The sequence below is a fragment of the Haliotis asinina genome, chromosome 11 (genome assembly GCF_037392515.1).
Source record: "Haliotis asinina isolate JCU_RB_2024 chromosome 11, JCU_Hal_asi_v2, whole genome shotgun sequence".
NCBI lineage: Eukaryota > Metazoa > Mollusca > Gastropoda > Lepetellida > Haliotidae > Haliotis > Haliotis asinina.
In genome coordinates this window covers 49,968,807-49,983,080 of record NC_090290.1, presented here as the reverse complement: position 1 = coordinate 49,983,080, position 14,274 = coordinate 49,968,807, and the positions used below count along the sequence as shown (strand labels likewise).

The 14,274-nt window shown below is 38.3% G+C and overlaps 1 protein-coding gene across 1 annotated transcript; it reads left to right on the top strand.

Annotated features, from left to right (window-relative positions):
- Positions 1-4,475: 4,475 nt before the first annotated feature.
- LOC137255771 (INO80 complex subunit C-like) lies at positions 4,476-11,974 on the top strand. The gene is made up of 5 exons (XM_067793295.1): positions 4,476-4,611; positions 6,064-6,180; positions 7,916-8,024; positions 8,595-8,662; positions 10,873-11,974. Exons 1-5 carry the CDS (start codon positions 4,525-4,527, stop codon positions 11,002-11,004), a joined length of 513 nt encoding a protein of 170 aa, XP_067649396.1. The 5' UTR covers positions 4,476-4,524; the 3' UTR covers positions 11,005-11,974.
- The last annotated feature ends 2,300 nt before the right edge of the window (positions 11,975-14,274 follow it).

Here is a 14,274-nt window from a genome sequence, read left to right as displayed (position 1 = left end):
TGGACATTTGACCTTTGAACAATGTTGAGACACAATAAAGTTGATACGTTTAGGTGAATTACAGGGACAACCACAGCAACCCAGAGACATAATTTTAAAATAAGTAGTGTAACTGTGTACAATATACGTACGGAAGACAATATCCATAACATACATATATAAAAACGCGTATCAAGTTTAGGTTTTGAAAATGGTAGTGTTTTCAACCTTCCATCATCGTCTTTATTTATTATGGAAAAGTGTTAATCATTTAAATCATATTTATTTATTTATTTATTTATTTATTTATTTATTTATTTATTTATTTATTTATTTATTTATTTATTTATTTATTTATTTATTTATTTATTTATTTATTTATTTATTTCCCGTGAAGGTCCAGGGGTGGAATAGGCCTTCAGCAACCCATGTTTGCCACAAAAGTTGACTATGCTTGTAGTAAGAGGCGAATAACGGGATCGGGTAGTCAGGCTTGCTGACTTGGTTGACACATGTCATCGGTTACCAATTGCACAGATCGATGCTCATGTTGTTGATCACTGGATTGTCTGGTCCAGACGCGATTATTCACAGACCACCGCCATACAGCTGGAATATTGCTGAGAGCGGTGTAAAACTAAACTCACTCATTTATTTATTTATTTATTTATTTATTTATTTATTTATTTATTTATTTATTTATTTATTTATTTATTTATTTATTTATTATCGTCATGTATTTGTTTTCTTGCTACTTGCATTGTAATCATTGTTGTAAAATCAGTATTTCCATTAACATTTGATGGTCTAAAGTTACTATAATTAACACGCAGTGGTATCTCAATGATTTCCAGGGTCCTCATTATCTATGAGTATCTATGGTATCTGTGTTTTGGTACTTCATTTCTATCGTCGTTAATCAGAGTGTTGAGGTGGCCGCGTGGTTATAATATGGATTCGTCACTAGGAAGACCCGCGTTCGATCCAACACTCGTGGGTACAATGCATGAAACGTATTTCCGGCTTGTCCTTCCTTTGTGGTGGTGCTGCAATACTCTGCAAAGTTGCGAAAGACTTAGTCTCTCAACAGTGTGTATCAACAGTGCGTGTTTGTTATTTGTATCTTTCACGCCATGCATGTATGTAGTCTCTGACGACATTGTTTAGTGTAATGGCATCAGCTTAAAATAGGATCTTCCTCCTCGATTTGACATGCGTCATAAACATGTATCTGTTATGAAAAAAGTTCCACCTTTGATCTTATTTAGCAATTCATTCAGTTACACGAGGGACCCGTGGGGTAGCCTTGTGGTTAAAGCAAACGCAGGACTCGCCGATTTCCCACAAAGGTACAATGAAGTCGATTTCCAGTGTGCCCCACCGTGATATTGCTGGAACGCTGCTAAAAGCGAAACTAAACTTACTCACCCATTCAGTTCACAGAGGCTGTTGTTGTTTGCAGGGTGTAAGTGTATTGTATATGTTTGTCAGCACTTAAATTATTCGTTGTGTCAGTTATGTTTACGTCACCCAACACCTACTCCTTACTTACAACAAGACTTAGCCAGAGAGCGTCGACCGGGACTACAACGTCTTTATATGCTATTATAGATCCAGAATTGTACGACAATGGACGTGCACATGATGTGTATATCTACAATCCAAAAATATACTCATGTGTTTGACTTATGAAAAAGGGAGTGAAACAGCCCCTCGAGTAAGAGAGTGCCCTTTTAAGTTTCTTGAAAGGAAGTGGGAATGGCTTGAAATGGAGAAGGAAATAGATTTGATGGGTCGTGATAAAGCACGTATTGCATGACAATGGGTGCGTTTCATTTGTTTTACTATTTTATTGAACATACTACAAAACAAGTTGAACAACATGTTGTTGTTGGGGTTATTTTTTCATCATAGCAGATTACTGTCGTGAAACATGCATCTCCTGTATAACTGTTGTAATATCAATCTTCAGCCCACCTACAGTTCATACCTTCAGAAGTGAAATGAATACAAAATTTCTAAAAAGAGCTATAGTAATGCTTAGTGTAAGTTCTTGTAAGCAATTTATGTTGGTCTGCTGGCTCTGGATGATCAGACACGTGAAGATCCGGGCTAGAATTGATCTTCAGTAACCCATGCCTGTCGTAAGAGGTGACTAACGGGATCGGGTGGGCTGGCTCGCTGATTGGTATGTCACATGTCATCATATGCCAGTTGCATAGATCGATGTTCATGCCTTTGGTCAGACAATTGGTGAATTGTCCAGTTTCGATTATTTACAGACCGCCGCCAAATAGCTGGATTACTGCTGAATGCAGCGTTAAACACCACACCACACATACACATCTTAAGTATAATGTGCAGTAGAAATGCCATCTATCGCGACTGAATATTGCTGAGCGAGGCGTAAAAATAAACTCAATCTTTGAGAGGGCAATGTGCCCGTTCCATCACACGTGCATGTGTCACCCACGTGTCTGCCGTTACATCCCTACAATGATGTGTAGGATGGTGAAAATGTGTTCCTCTGATTGTGGTTACTTACTTCGGCTTGTTTGAATAACAGGACGTACGTGAACACGATAGTTCAAAAATCACTTTCTTGGGCGATCAAGGGGGAATGAATGAATTAATATCAGAGGGGATGACCAAAGGGAGGTGAATTGATGAATGTTCTCGGATGATCAAAGGGGAATGAATGAATGTTCTTTAATGATCAAATGGGATGATGGAATGAATGTCCTCGGATAATCAAATGGGATCATGAAATAAATGCTCTCGGATGATAAAATGGGATCATGAAATAAATGCTCTCGGATGATAAAATGGGATCATGAAATAAATGCTCTCGGATGATCAAAGGGGATGATGGAGTGAATGTTCTCGGATGTTCAAATGGGATCATGAAATAAATGTTCTCGGATGTTCAAATGGGACCATGAAATAAATGTTCTCAGATGATCAAATGGGATCATGAAATAAATGTTCTCTGATGATCAAAGGGGATGAAGGGATTAATGTTCTCGGGTGCTCAAAGGGTGCGAGTAAATGAATGAATGCACCTTTAAAAGTCTTTTTCAATTATTCTAATTTTCAAACTGGGTATTCAGGTACGAACAACAAGTGTCACCGCGACATGGAAATATCTGAAAATACTATCGAGCCAAATAACAAACTATCAACTTGACATAAAACCCAATACACCGATCAAGATGTGGTTGTCTGAAAGGAGACCCACGCTGTGCCAGTGGCAGCCCGATCGATATGTGAAAGAGAATTAAAAAAAATAAGCGCCAACCTATTTCAAGATGTGAAGCTGTGGAAATGTTAGGCTGAACTTATAGGGAAGATCAGTCCATATTTAGAGAAGGTTCATCTGGTAACTGTTTTAGGGATGTCATAACCATTTGTATTTACAATTAAATACAGATATGATGACACTCCCTTTTAAATCAAAATAACTATTCCTGTTGCATTTACACAAGACTATTAGATTTAGGTTTCACTGAATTTTCTCTTTTCAAAAGAAGGTAACCTATTTTAGGAAAACAAAATGCATGTTTTCCAAAAGCGCATGCATCCTATCGAAAGTGAACGATGATTTCCATTATAGTTTTGTTATCAAACTAAAGGTTCTAAACCAAATTATGATAGCTCGTTTTTTCTGAAAAAATTCCTGTGTGCCAACCTATATTTTGCAAAATATACTGGGTGGCGCTTAACTTTTTATTCACGGTATAGCTGATACTACTTACTGTCCTGCAAATATGTGCTTTCTCGATCTGTGCTTTGAATCGGAATGCCATATCTTCTGAAGCATTGAGTACACCTTGCGGAGTTGTGTCCCTTGGGAGGGACAGAAACCAAACATTGGTTTGAATACCTGATTCCCAACATGGATAATCTACAATCTCTTTAAAGTCTCCCTGTTCCCACCGAGTAGATCTGTGTGTCTATAGTTTTTCAGCATCATGTAACACATGTTCCTCAGGATGTTGGTAATAAAGGCGTATGTGATTAGTGTCGGGAATTTTCGAACAGACTATGAATGGAGAAAGATACGTATGTCGCAGATGTCAACTTCTTTATTAAACGAAATGCAAGGGCTGCATATACATTCCGGTTACCAGTCGAATTGATCCAGCTTCAAAATGCCCAGCAATCTTGGTCAAAATGCCCGAGCCACACTTTTTCCACCTTTTTTATGAAGCGATGCGTTCTGTCAGTATGGTAGTGTAGGGAGGGATATAGCCTGTACTTATTATATTATATTGTATTATTTTAAATCAGTCTATTTAAAGATGTACCCAACACACATGAAGTCATTATTGGCCTTAACATGTAAGTATTGCTTTACTAACATATTGGGATGATATTGTTTCTGACCAATAAAGTGTCCCTGTCACTTAACACACGGTGTCAACACATCCTAGCTCACAGGCTTCTCATAACCGCTGAAAGGTCCGGGAACCAGGATGTATGCCAACAAAGAGTGACAAGGGGCGGGTAACCCGGTTCTGTTTTCAATTACCTCCCTTTTCCATCATGGCGTCGACCGGCAAATCCAGAAAATCACGCAGTAAAAACTCGAGCCCAGGCGCGACACCATCGAAAAAGAAACGGCCAGGAACAGTGAGTCATTTTAGGCGTTTTGTGCAATTCGTTTACTTCATACCAAATATGTAAAAAATGAACTGCTGATGTTGGGCAATGATATGACCAGCAGCAAACAAGCAATAGCAAGTCCACACCATTTTTAGATCAACGGTTCAGATTTTTAAAACTATTTTTCCAAGGTTTGTTGATACATCAACAGCAAACAAGCAAGATCACAAGTCGTAGTTTGTTCCGTTTTGAAGTTTCATTTTGAAGTAATCTGCATATATAGTCCACTGGTCGCAGGTCTCAGTCGTAAGGCTACAGTATTTGCATAAAGACGACATTGGCGATAGTTCGGCTGTTGAAACTGCCTTGATAAGCAGCAAAGTGTGAATTAATCGAAATGCTCTTGTACGGTGACCTGGTATACCCATGGACGTGTTTCACAACCGACACAAGTTCAGCTAGCTAAACGCCGTGTTCCTACCTAAATATAACCCAAACCCTAAGGATCGTAAAGGATGGAGGCGACATAGTGAGATAATTGCTTACTTGTGCTGAGCCCTGCATTCTTGCAATACCCATGTTCCTCAACCCCAGACTGAAATCGGTTCATATTGTAGCCCCTGTTCGCCCAATTATCAGTGATACTGTGCATCATGATTTATTTGCTACTGAGTTACTGCATATTAATTTTCTTCTATGCACATTTCGTATCTAATGCAATTGAATGCACCTCATGCAACAGTATAACTAAGGTGTTACAATCAAGAACTCAAGTGCAGTATGGACTCATCTATCATGTCTATGGGTACGTTTCTATAATCTGATTTTGGTTAGGGGATGTTTTGGGATGCATTAAAAACCTGGGGAGCATGTCTGTAGCACTCATGCCGACAATGACCCTTCTATGTCATGATTACTTTTGGGTACATATTGGTGTTTTCTTTATCACCTTAGTCATAGTCATCATCATCATGATCATGTCGCTGCTTGCTTCTCACCACCTTTATCAATTATGAAGAGCACTAATGCCTGTATTTGCCAGTAAATAAGTATCTGCAAAATATATATGAGGTAATCACACTGTTTAATTACACCCTTATTTCATGTATTGTTTAAGTTTTCATCTGTATTTGAAATGCAGCAACTCATTCTTCATTGTTTGGGTGTTTATGTACTAACATGTGGATAGCTTGCGTGTGCTTCCTGCAGTGCCAGTCACCCCTCACCCTACTTTATTGTCAACCTTTTGTATATGAATTGTTGTACAAACAAGCTAAAATTAGTAAAAACTGTTTTAAGTTGCCCTAGTACACAAATTATGTTTAACAGCAACATTGTACTAATGTTAGTTTACATTAAATTTAGTTCAAAATAGGATTTGGAAAATAGGAATCCAACTTTGGTTTCCTTTCTATTTACTCATAACTGAAACCCTTCTGAACTGTGTCACCTTACTGGATGTTTCAACTTTTTTTACAGCCTGGTATTGCACAGGAGGGTGAGTTACCCGTGGATCTGGAGTTGTCCACCCCAGCCCCTATAATAGACGAGACACCAGAGAGAACACCAGCTGTATTCAAGGACCCCAACTTCATTGTAAGTTGTTCCAGATGCTATACCAGCAAACAAATCTGTACCAATGATGCAGGTTAGAAATGGTTGTCGTAAGAGGTGGCTAATTGGGTCCAGTTGTCAGGCTTGCTGACTTGATTCAGTAATGGAAATAACTTTAAAATTGATAGTGTACTCCAGTACAGTGGTACATGCACAGCTGTTTAGGACCAGGCATCTTAGTTGATACACACAGCGTGGCTGGCTGAGTCAGGAAGGCAGAGAGAGACATGGCAGTGCGGTTGGACTGTACATTCCTGAGCCCTGATCTAGACCGCACATGCTATATAAAACCTGCACTTGTGTTGCGGGTATTCCCTTTTGGCACTAATATATAATGGAATTTGGTCAAGGTTGTCACATACATCACTGCTATCTACTATTGTTTAAGAAATGTATGTATGTATTGGATTTATTCAGGCAGAAAGCTGACATTCCGTACATTTTCAAAACATTATAATAAGAAGAATCTGTTCATTTTCAAATCGCTTTAAGAGGTCTTTGTAGAGATTTTCCTGCAATTCAGTATATATGCACATCGAGTGTGTTATCTAATTCTACCAATACAGTCATGCAGTCATATTCAAGCAGGGTATTTGGCCTCAAAATTATAAGGAATTTGGACTCACTGTTTTGAAACTGATAAATCCATCTACTGCAGTTAATAGCACATTTTCGGCACAGTAATTCCATTTTGAGTACAAATTCCAACGAAAATAACACTTAAACTTGCTCCATATAGAATACACAAAATGCAGCTTCAAACCTTCTCGGAAGTGCTACTAGAATGTTCAACAACCAGCGCACTCTGTCTGCCACACTGTATGAATGAAACCTATGTTTGTGATAGATTCATGTGAAAACAAACCCTGCTTGAATAAACTGTGTTAATTTCATCTGAAAGATGGTAATTGAGGCTTTACGACAGCGTAAACAGTTTCCTGTAGAAAACCCAGATAAGATAATTGTGACACTTCAACTAAACATACTTTTCAGTTTTACAGGATTCCAGACTGGGTTTGTTTACTGTGACCTCCCTTGTCAAGATTTCTACAGACAGTCATTAATCTTCATTTAAGGTTTGCCACAAAGTAAAGTGTTAAGATAACACAAATTATGTTAATACAAACAATGTTAGAGTGGAGAAATAGTGTGAGTTAAGCTTCAGATGGAAAGGGTTGCTAACATGGCCGCCATCTGTAAATGATGATGCCAGCCATAGCAACAGTTAGTACACGCATGCGCAAGCCATGACTCATTACTCTCCTCGCTCTCAGCAGAAGGCAGACTAAAGAGCCTGCCTGGGCCAGATATAAACAGCTGTCGTTGTAAAATTGCTTGCCTTGATAGTTTTTCCACTATACCGGGTGATATTGTTGTTGATGTTTTAAATAAACAGCATAATTGATATTGGAAAGTCAACTGGACACCAGTACAGCATGATGTACAAATTTGCTTTCCTAACAGAAAAAAACCCCACTGGACGGGTATATTGGGTATTTGGTTATTTCCACCCCTGTGGTAGACAGAACACATGCCATTGTATCCCATTTGCTTAGATTGATGCTGAATATGTTAATCACTGGATTGTCTGGTACAGACACAATTATTTTCCATGTGGTTACAATATGGCTGAGTGCAGGGTTAAACAACAAACAAAAGAAATCAAATGGATGTTCCCCTAGTGAAAATGTACTGAGTTGTCTCCCTTTTGTTGCAGCATTCAAGTAAGGGTGCTGCAGGGAACAAGAAGACACGCATCTGGAAGAACCTCAAGCAGATCATAGCAGCTGAACGCTCATTACCATGGCAACCAAATGATGTCACATGTAAGTTTGTCATTACAAAGTCAATGATTTAAATAATGTTGATACATGCAATAAGACGACATTTTTCAAAGTAAGATTAACAGGGTTTTTTTTAACCTCCGGTGACATCACTTTATTGTCTCGCACCCCTTCAGGCAGCTTCATGGGCATGCTGAAGAAATCACAGGGATTTTCTACAGAGTGCCCTTGTAGTTCTGAGGAATAGACCTTGACTTTGAATTATTTTACTTGTACATCTTCCGTCAGTTCATGTGTTGGATCAAAGCCTCAGAGTCGGTTTTGATCTGTCGCAAAAGCATCTACAGTTTTTTGTCTTACTTGAAATGAGTGGATACAGTATTGATATATTGCATGACTGTGAAATGCTGTTTTGATATGTGTTGTAACTGAAAGAAGATATGTTGGAATATATAAAGAATGTTAACACTTTCTATGAAACGCACAAATATGATAACATTCAGTCTAATGAGGGGCATTAGTTTTACTCTTGATTCATTGTCTCTTCGACAAATACTCCATGAATTACATCATCAGAATGAACTTTTAACAGAAAAGCATTTGAAATTACAGATGGTGGAATAGATGCTCCACCCTCTTTTAAACCCGCAAAGAAATACTCTGACCTATCAGGTCTGCAGGTAAGTTATGGAATAGAACATCTTTCTTACATATGTTTTGGGAGGGCATAGGTCTTCAAACTGCTAAAGGTAACAAATTATGAGTCCCAGTGACAGTCACTATTTTGAATCAACTAACCCATACTTGGCACTTCACTTTATTATTCCCCCGACATGTAATGCGGGGGGTTATAGTCGACGCCTCATTTGTCCGTCCGTCTGTTCGTAATCATTTTGTTTCCGGACCATAACTCAGAAAACGTTCAGTATTTTTAGACCAAACTTGATAGATATAGTAATCTCAGCCTATGGTTGTGCCTTTTGCTATTTACAGATTTTTGGCACTTATATCTATTTTGTTTTTCCATGGAACATTTTGGTGTTAGACTTATGGTGGGGTGGGCTTCGTTTCCGGAGCAGAACTCAAAAAACGTTCAATATTTTTGTGCAAAACTTGGTAGATATATCAATCAGAACCTAAAGTGATGCCTTTTGCTATATACAGGTATTTGTGATTTATTATTATTCTCGGTTTCCCTGGAAACGTTTCGGACATAGTCTCAAAAGTGAGAGGTGTGTTTCGTTTCCGGAGCAGAACTCAAAAGCCGTTCAATATTTTTCTGCATAACTTGGTAGATATATCAGTCAGAAGCTTAAGTGGTGCCTTTTGCTATGTACAGGTTTTTGTGATTTATTATTTTCTTGGTTTCCATGGAAATGTTTCAGACATAGTCTCAAAAGTGAGATCAGTGTTTTGTTTCCGGAGCAGAACTCAAAATCTTCTTAATATCTGTCAGTGTTACTTGGTAGATGTGTGTGGCAGACCCCAATGTGGTGCCTTTTTCTATTTACAGATTTTTGTGATTTATTATTTTCTCGGTTTCCATGGAAACATTTCGGACATAGTCTCAAAATGGAGGGGTGGGCTTTGTTTCCGGAGCAGAACTCAAAAACCATACAGTGTTTCTCTGCAAAACTTGGTAGATATATCAATCTGAACCTATAGTGGTGCCTTTCTTTATTTACAGGTTTTTGTGATTTATTATTTTCTTGTTTTCAATTTATTTAAGGTGTTGATATTTATATTAGTGTTAGCTGAGCAAAAACAAGGTTTTACAAGACTTTGTCTTCAGGCTAGTGGCTAAGTACCCGGCAAAATTTTTATCCAAGGTTTTTTACAGAACTCTGTATTTGGACTTGGGGCTAAAGTTCTTGACTGTGTTAAACTTTTCCATAGTTATCTTTCATTGCTGTGGTAATCCATGGAAATATTAGATGAGAGAAAAACAAACAAGGCACATTTGTTCAGTTTGGAATCACTTGAAAAAATTGTCAGAATCTCTTAGCATTTAAATGCAGAAACACTATGCGTGAATAAGCTGTGCAGAGTTGTCTACATTAGCTGTGACAGAATCTTAATATATTAGTGAGTGAGTGAGTTTAGTTTTAGGCCGCACTCAGCAATATTCCAGCTATATGGTGGCGGTCAGTAAATAATCAAGTCTGGACCAGACAGTCCAGTGACCAACAACATGAGCATCGATCTGCGCAATTGGGAACCGATGACATGTGTTAACCAAGTCAACGAGCCTGACCTCCCTATCCCGTTATTCGCCTCTTACGACAAGCCTTGATATATTAGAATTCCAGGTTCCCCAATGATTACATTCTTTGGTTTCCTCATGGTTTTTCAACAAATGGTAATTATCTAAGACCTATACCGCGTCAACATGTTCAGACTGACTGCTGCATTAAACCATTTGTAACAACTCATGTCACCCCAACAAGCCGAATGACGTCTTGTGCCCCTCTCATGCCCATGTTGATGACTGGACCTTGACTGTGCACAAACAGGCATGGAGAACAAAATATTCAAGGACTATTTCCAAGAAAAGATAAAACTCTGAATTTCCAAGCATGGATACCCCTAAAATATCCCACATCCCATGGACTATACAGTCATTCCCTTCGTAAAGATGTTTCAGTGTTAAAGGTTGTTCATCCTTTAGGTCAACATTTATGTTAAACTGCTTTGTTACCAAAGTTTCATAGTTTGACAGTTCTGCCAGTTTCATGCTTCAAAATGCATTTTACTATGCGTGATTTGATTGGTTTGTCCCAATATTATTACAATAATGGAGTACTATACGGGGATGTGTCTTCTTGTAGGTCACACAGAGGCAAGTAGTCATGAAAGGTGATAAGCAAACAAAATGCTTTTCATGTTGCAGGCTCCCTATACAGATCCACAGACCAAGATGAGGTATGCTACTGCTGAGGAGTTCACGAGAGCAAGGATGTTGCCAGGTGATCTTGTTACAGGGTACCTAGCACTGCGGAAAGCCAACCCACCAGTCCCATGATAGACAAACAAAGGATGGATGTGCAGAATGTAGTGATGAAGGAGAATCAGGACACTGTCTGTGACAAACACACAGTACTCCAGGGTGTCTGTAATGGTGGATTAGATGGCTGATTCTGAGCTGTCTCCAATGTAACATTGCTGATCAAAGATACTGCTTGCCAGAGACAATAAGTCAGGATGGATCTTGTTTTTTCAATTACTGGGTGGTGTGGTAGCCAAGGATATAATGTGTGAAGCCCATTTCTGGTGTCCCAAGATGTGATATTGCTGGAATACTGCTAAAAGCTGCATAATACCATATTCACTCACTTTTGATAGTTAAACTGAGATACAATAAACCTTGGTAATGTCACATAATAATAAGATATTCATCAAAATTCATCTACCCATCTCTCAATTCCACACCTCAGTTAATCTGCTTATGTTGATGCTCATGTCTCGATGAATTACAGACCACTCCCATATAATATAATTTTGCTGAGTACATCTTTAGAAAAATGAGAATCTAAAATCCTATTTCAACATGTTCACACCACCCAATTTCAAATCACAGTGACCTAATGATGAAGAAACTTAGTGTTCATTATAATCATTTACATGGCGATGTTAAACATTCCTACATATGTGAATGAGATCTGAAAACATGCTTTATAAAGAGTGTATGAGAAATATACTGCTTTTGTGGTTTGTCTGGAGAACAAAGTGTGAATATTTTTAATGAGGATAAACTGAGGATAAGCAAGGATAAGCTGAGCACTGACCAGGCAACTGACCCGTATTATCATGCATGAGTGTTGCTGTTTGCCATTTTCAGCACATTAAGGTTCCAGGTGCTTCAAGTGCCTCACACTAGATCCTTATAACAAAATTTGACATGAGGGAGCTTAGGTGATTCTTGAATGTTTTGTATGTATTGAATAATGTTGTTGTATTTTTGTACAGAAATAAACATGCTAGCATGGATGCTTGTTCTGTCATTTACCATTGTATGTGTAATGTGCTGTAGTACATGAAGTGAAGTGTAAAACAGGTATAAAAAAAATCACTGAAATAAGCATGGGAAATGTAGCCAGTCACCATTTCCAAACCTGGAGTTACCCGTTTATTTCTGTTTGGTTATTGTTGTGCACCGCTTTCTGGAGTTTTCCAGCTTTCTGGAGTTTTCCAGCTTTCTGGAGTTTTCCACCTGTAGGACAGAATGTAACATACCAAGTCTGAACTAGGCATTTGAGGGACCAGCATCATTACCTGTCAGTCTACACAGTTGTTATACACTCACGTGCATAAGAAACACAACTTTTTTTATCCAAATAAGAGTCTGCAGAGTCTGCCCAAGATGTTGCCTGTCATCTCAGCATAAAAATAACCACAAATTGCTGTCTCCAGCATCGAAACAACACTACAGACTACAGATAACCCTGTCATCCTAGGGTCACCACTTCTCAACAAGACTGGCACGTTTCCCGTCAACACCAGCAAGATCTGTTTACCTTTAGTTTTCGAATAGCTTCAGTTTTTGCAGTGAATGAAGTGTCTCCATTCAAAGTTTTGTCATGTGGTATTTCTTGTATTTGATGTTGACATTACATACATGTATACTTTATACTCAACTTGAGCTGTTTTTGTGTGACATATCAACCAGTTCAGTGAGTCTGACGACCTGTCCCCAATTTCTCGAGTTTGACAGTTTCCAAAAGATCCTGATGTGTTACTTGTTACACCCACCAGCAGTTTGTGATGGCAGATCACCTCTGGATTGTGTATCATGATGATCATTTGCTACTAGCCGAGTTATGGTAACTTCTTGTTACTTGACTGGAATGTTTACAAGACAAGAAGTATTTGGACTAGTTCCATGTCCCTTTGGATGTACTAATAAATTTCTTTGCGCTCATTGCCAATATTGATGCATATGAGACGCAGAAATTCATGTCACATAAATCCCTCAAAAAGTGCTTGTGAAGTTATTTTTACACATGGGGCAGACTTCTGTAATATGCAAATCTGTAATTATGCTTCATGACTCCATAAATGGGAAAGCATATCAGAGGATATTTCTACACGTTATATGTTCTTCACTGTTGATTAAGGCAAACACTGGTTGGAATTAACAGCTTTATTTAGACAAAAGCTCAGGAGAAAAACAATAATTCACACAAATGCTGTTCATAAATAATGGATTTCATTCTTAGGCTGTGTCTAACATAAGGCAGTATACATTCAATAACATTTGTCTTGGATGGCAGGATGGGTATAATACTAGCATGCTTGATGTTCGTATTTGAAATGCGTATTATGAAATGAATGATACTTCAGACATAACATTCTTCCATTGAGATTCAAAGTCGACAATACATGTCCATTTCATATAACAAAACCCCTAACAAATTCGAATAATTCTTGAAACAAATATAGACCACTGATATGGCTTGGGTGATAATGATATGCATTCTGATGTCAATGAATGAGTGAGGGAGTTGAGTTTTACACCACTTTTAACAAAATCATGACAGGGGTCACCGTAAATAGGCTTCACTAAAGGTACATGTAAACATCACTACGTTTCATCAGATGAAGTATGACAAAAACAACCATGGGTCTGTTCATTTGATTCTTGATATCTCCAGGGAATATGTTCCTAAGAATGTCCACCATACCCTGGACACATCTATGGCTCAGCCCAAAAATATTACTTCCCTTTGCTGGCTCTGCATGCTCACAGTAGCCAATCGGTTTAGCCGCAGCTACATCCGAGCTTGCCAGTATCAACAAAGACAGCAGTCGTAGTTGCGATGGTTTTTCGCAGTTTGACTCATATTTGGGAGAAATCATATAGACAAATTGACAGGTCCGAAACTTTAAAAACATATTTGCAAGAACCCCTCCTACCTAATTCAGAGAACCTCTGCGTGGCTTGTGTTGCCAAGTTTAATTGATTAGATAATTTAAAAAGCGAAAGTGAGTTGTGACTGCTACGCTTGGCTTCCCAGCATAGACACCTGATTGGCTAAAAAGAAACCAAGGGAGGTAATAAGAGGGTAGATGCATCCAGGGTATAGTGGAGACATGTCGGAACATATACCATGGAGATATGGTACATTTCATGAAATGTATCTGTATAGATTTGCTTCTTCCCAGGGATGAAATGCAATCAAAACTAAAATTGATTTCATTCTAATTCTACCAAAGCAAATAAATTAAGAAATATCTAAAAATCTTGTACATCCTCTCCATTAATCCACAATATAAAATACCTTACAATAAAACA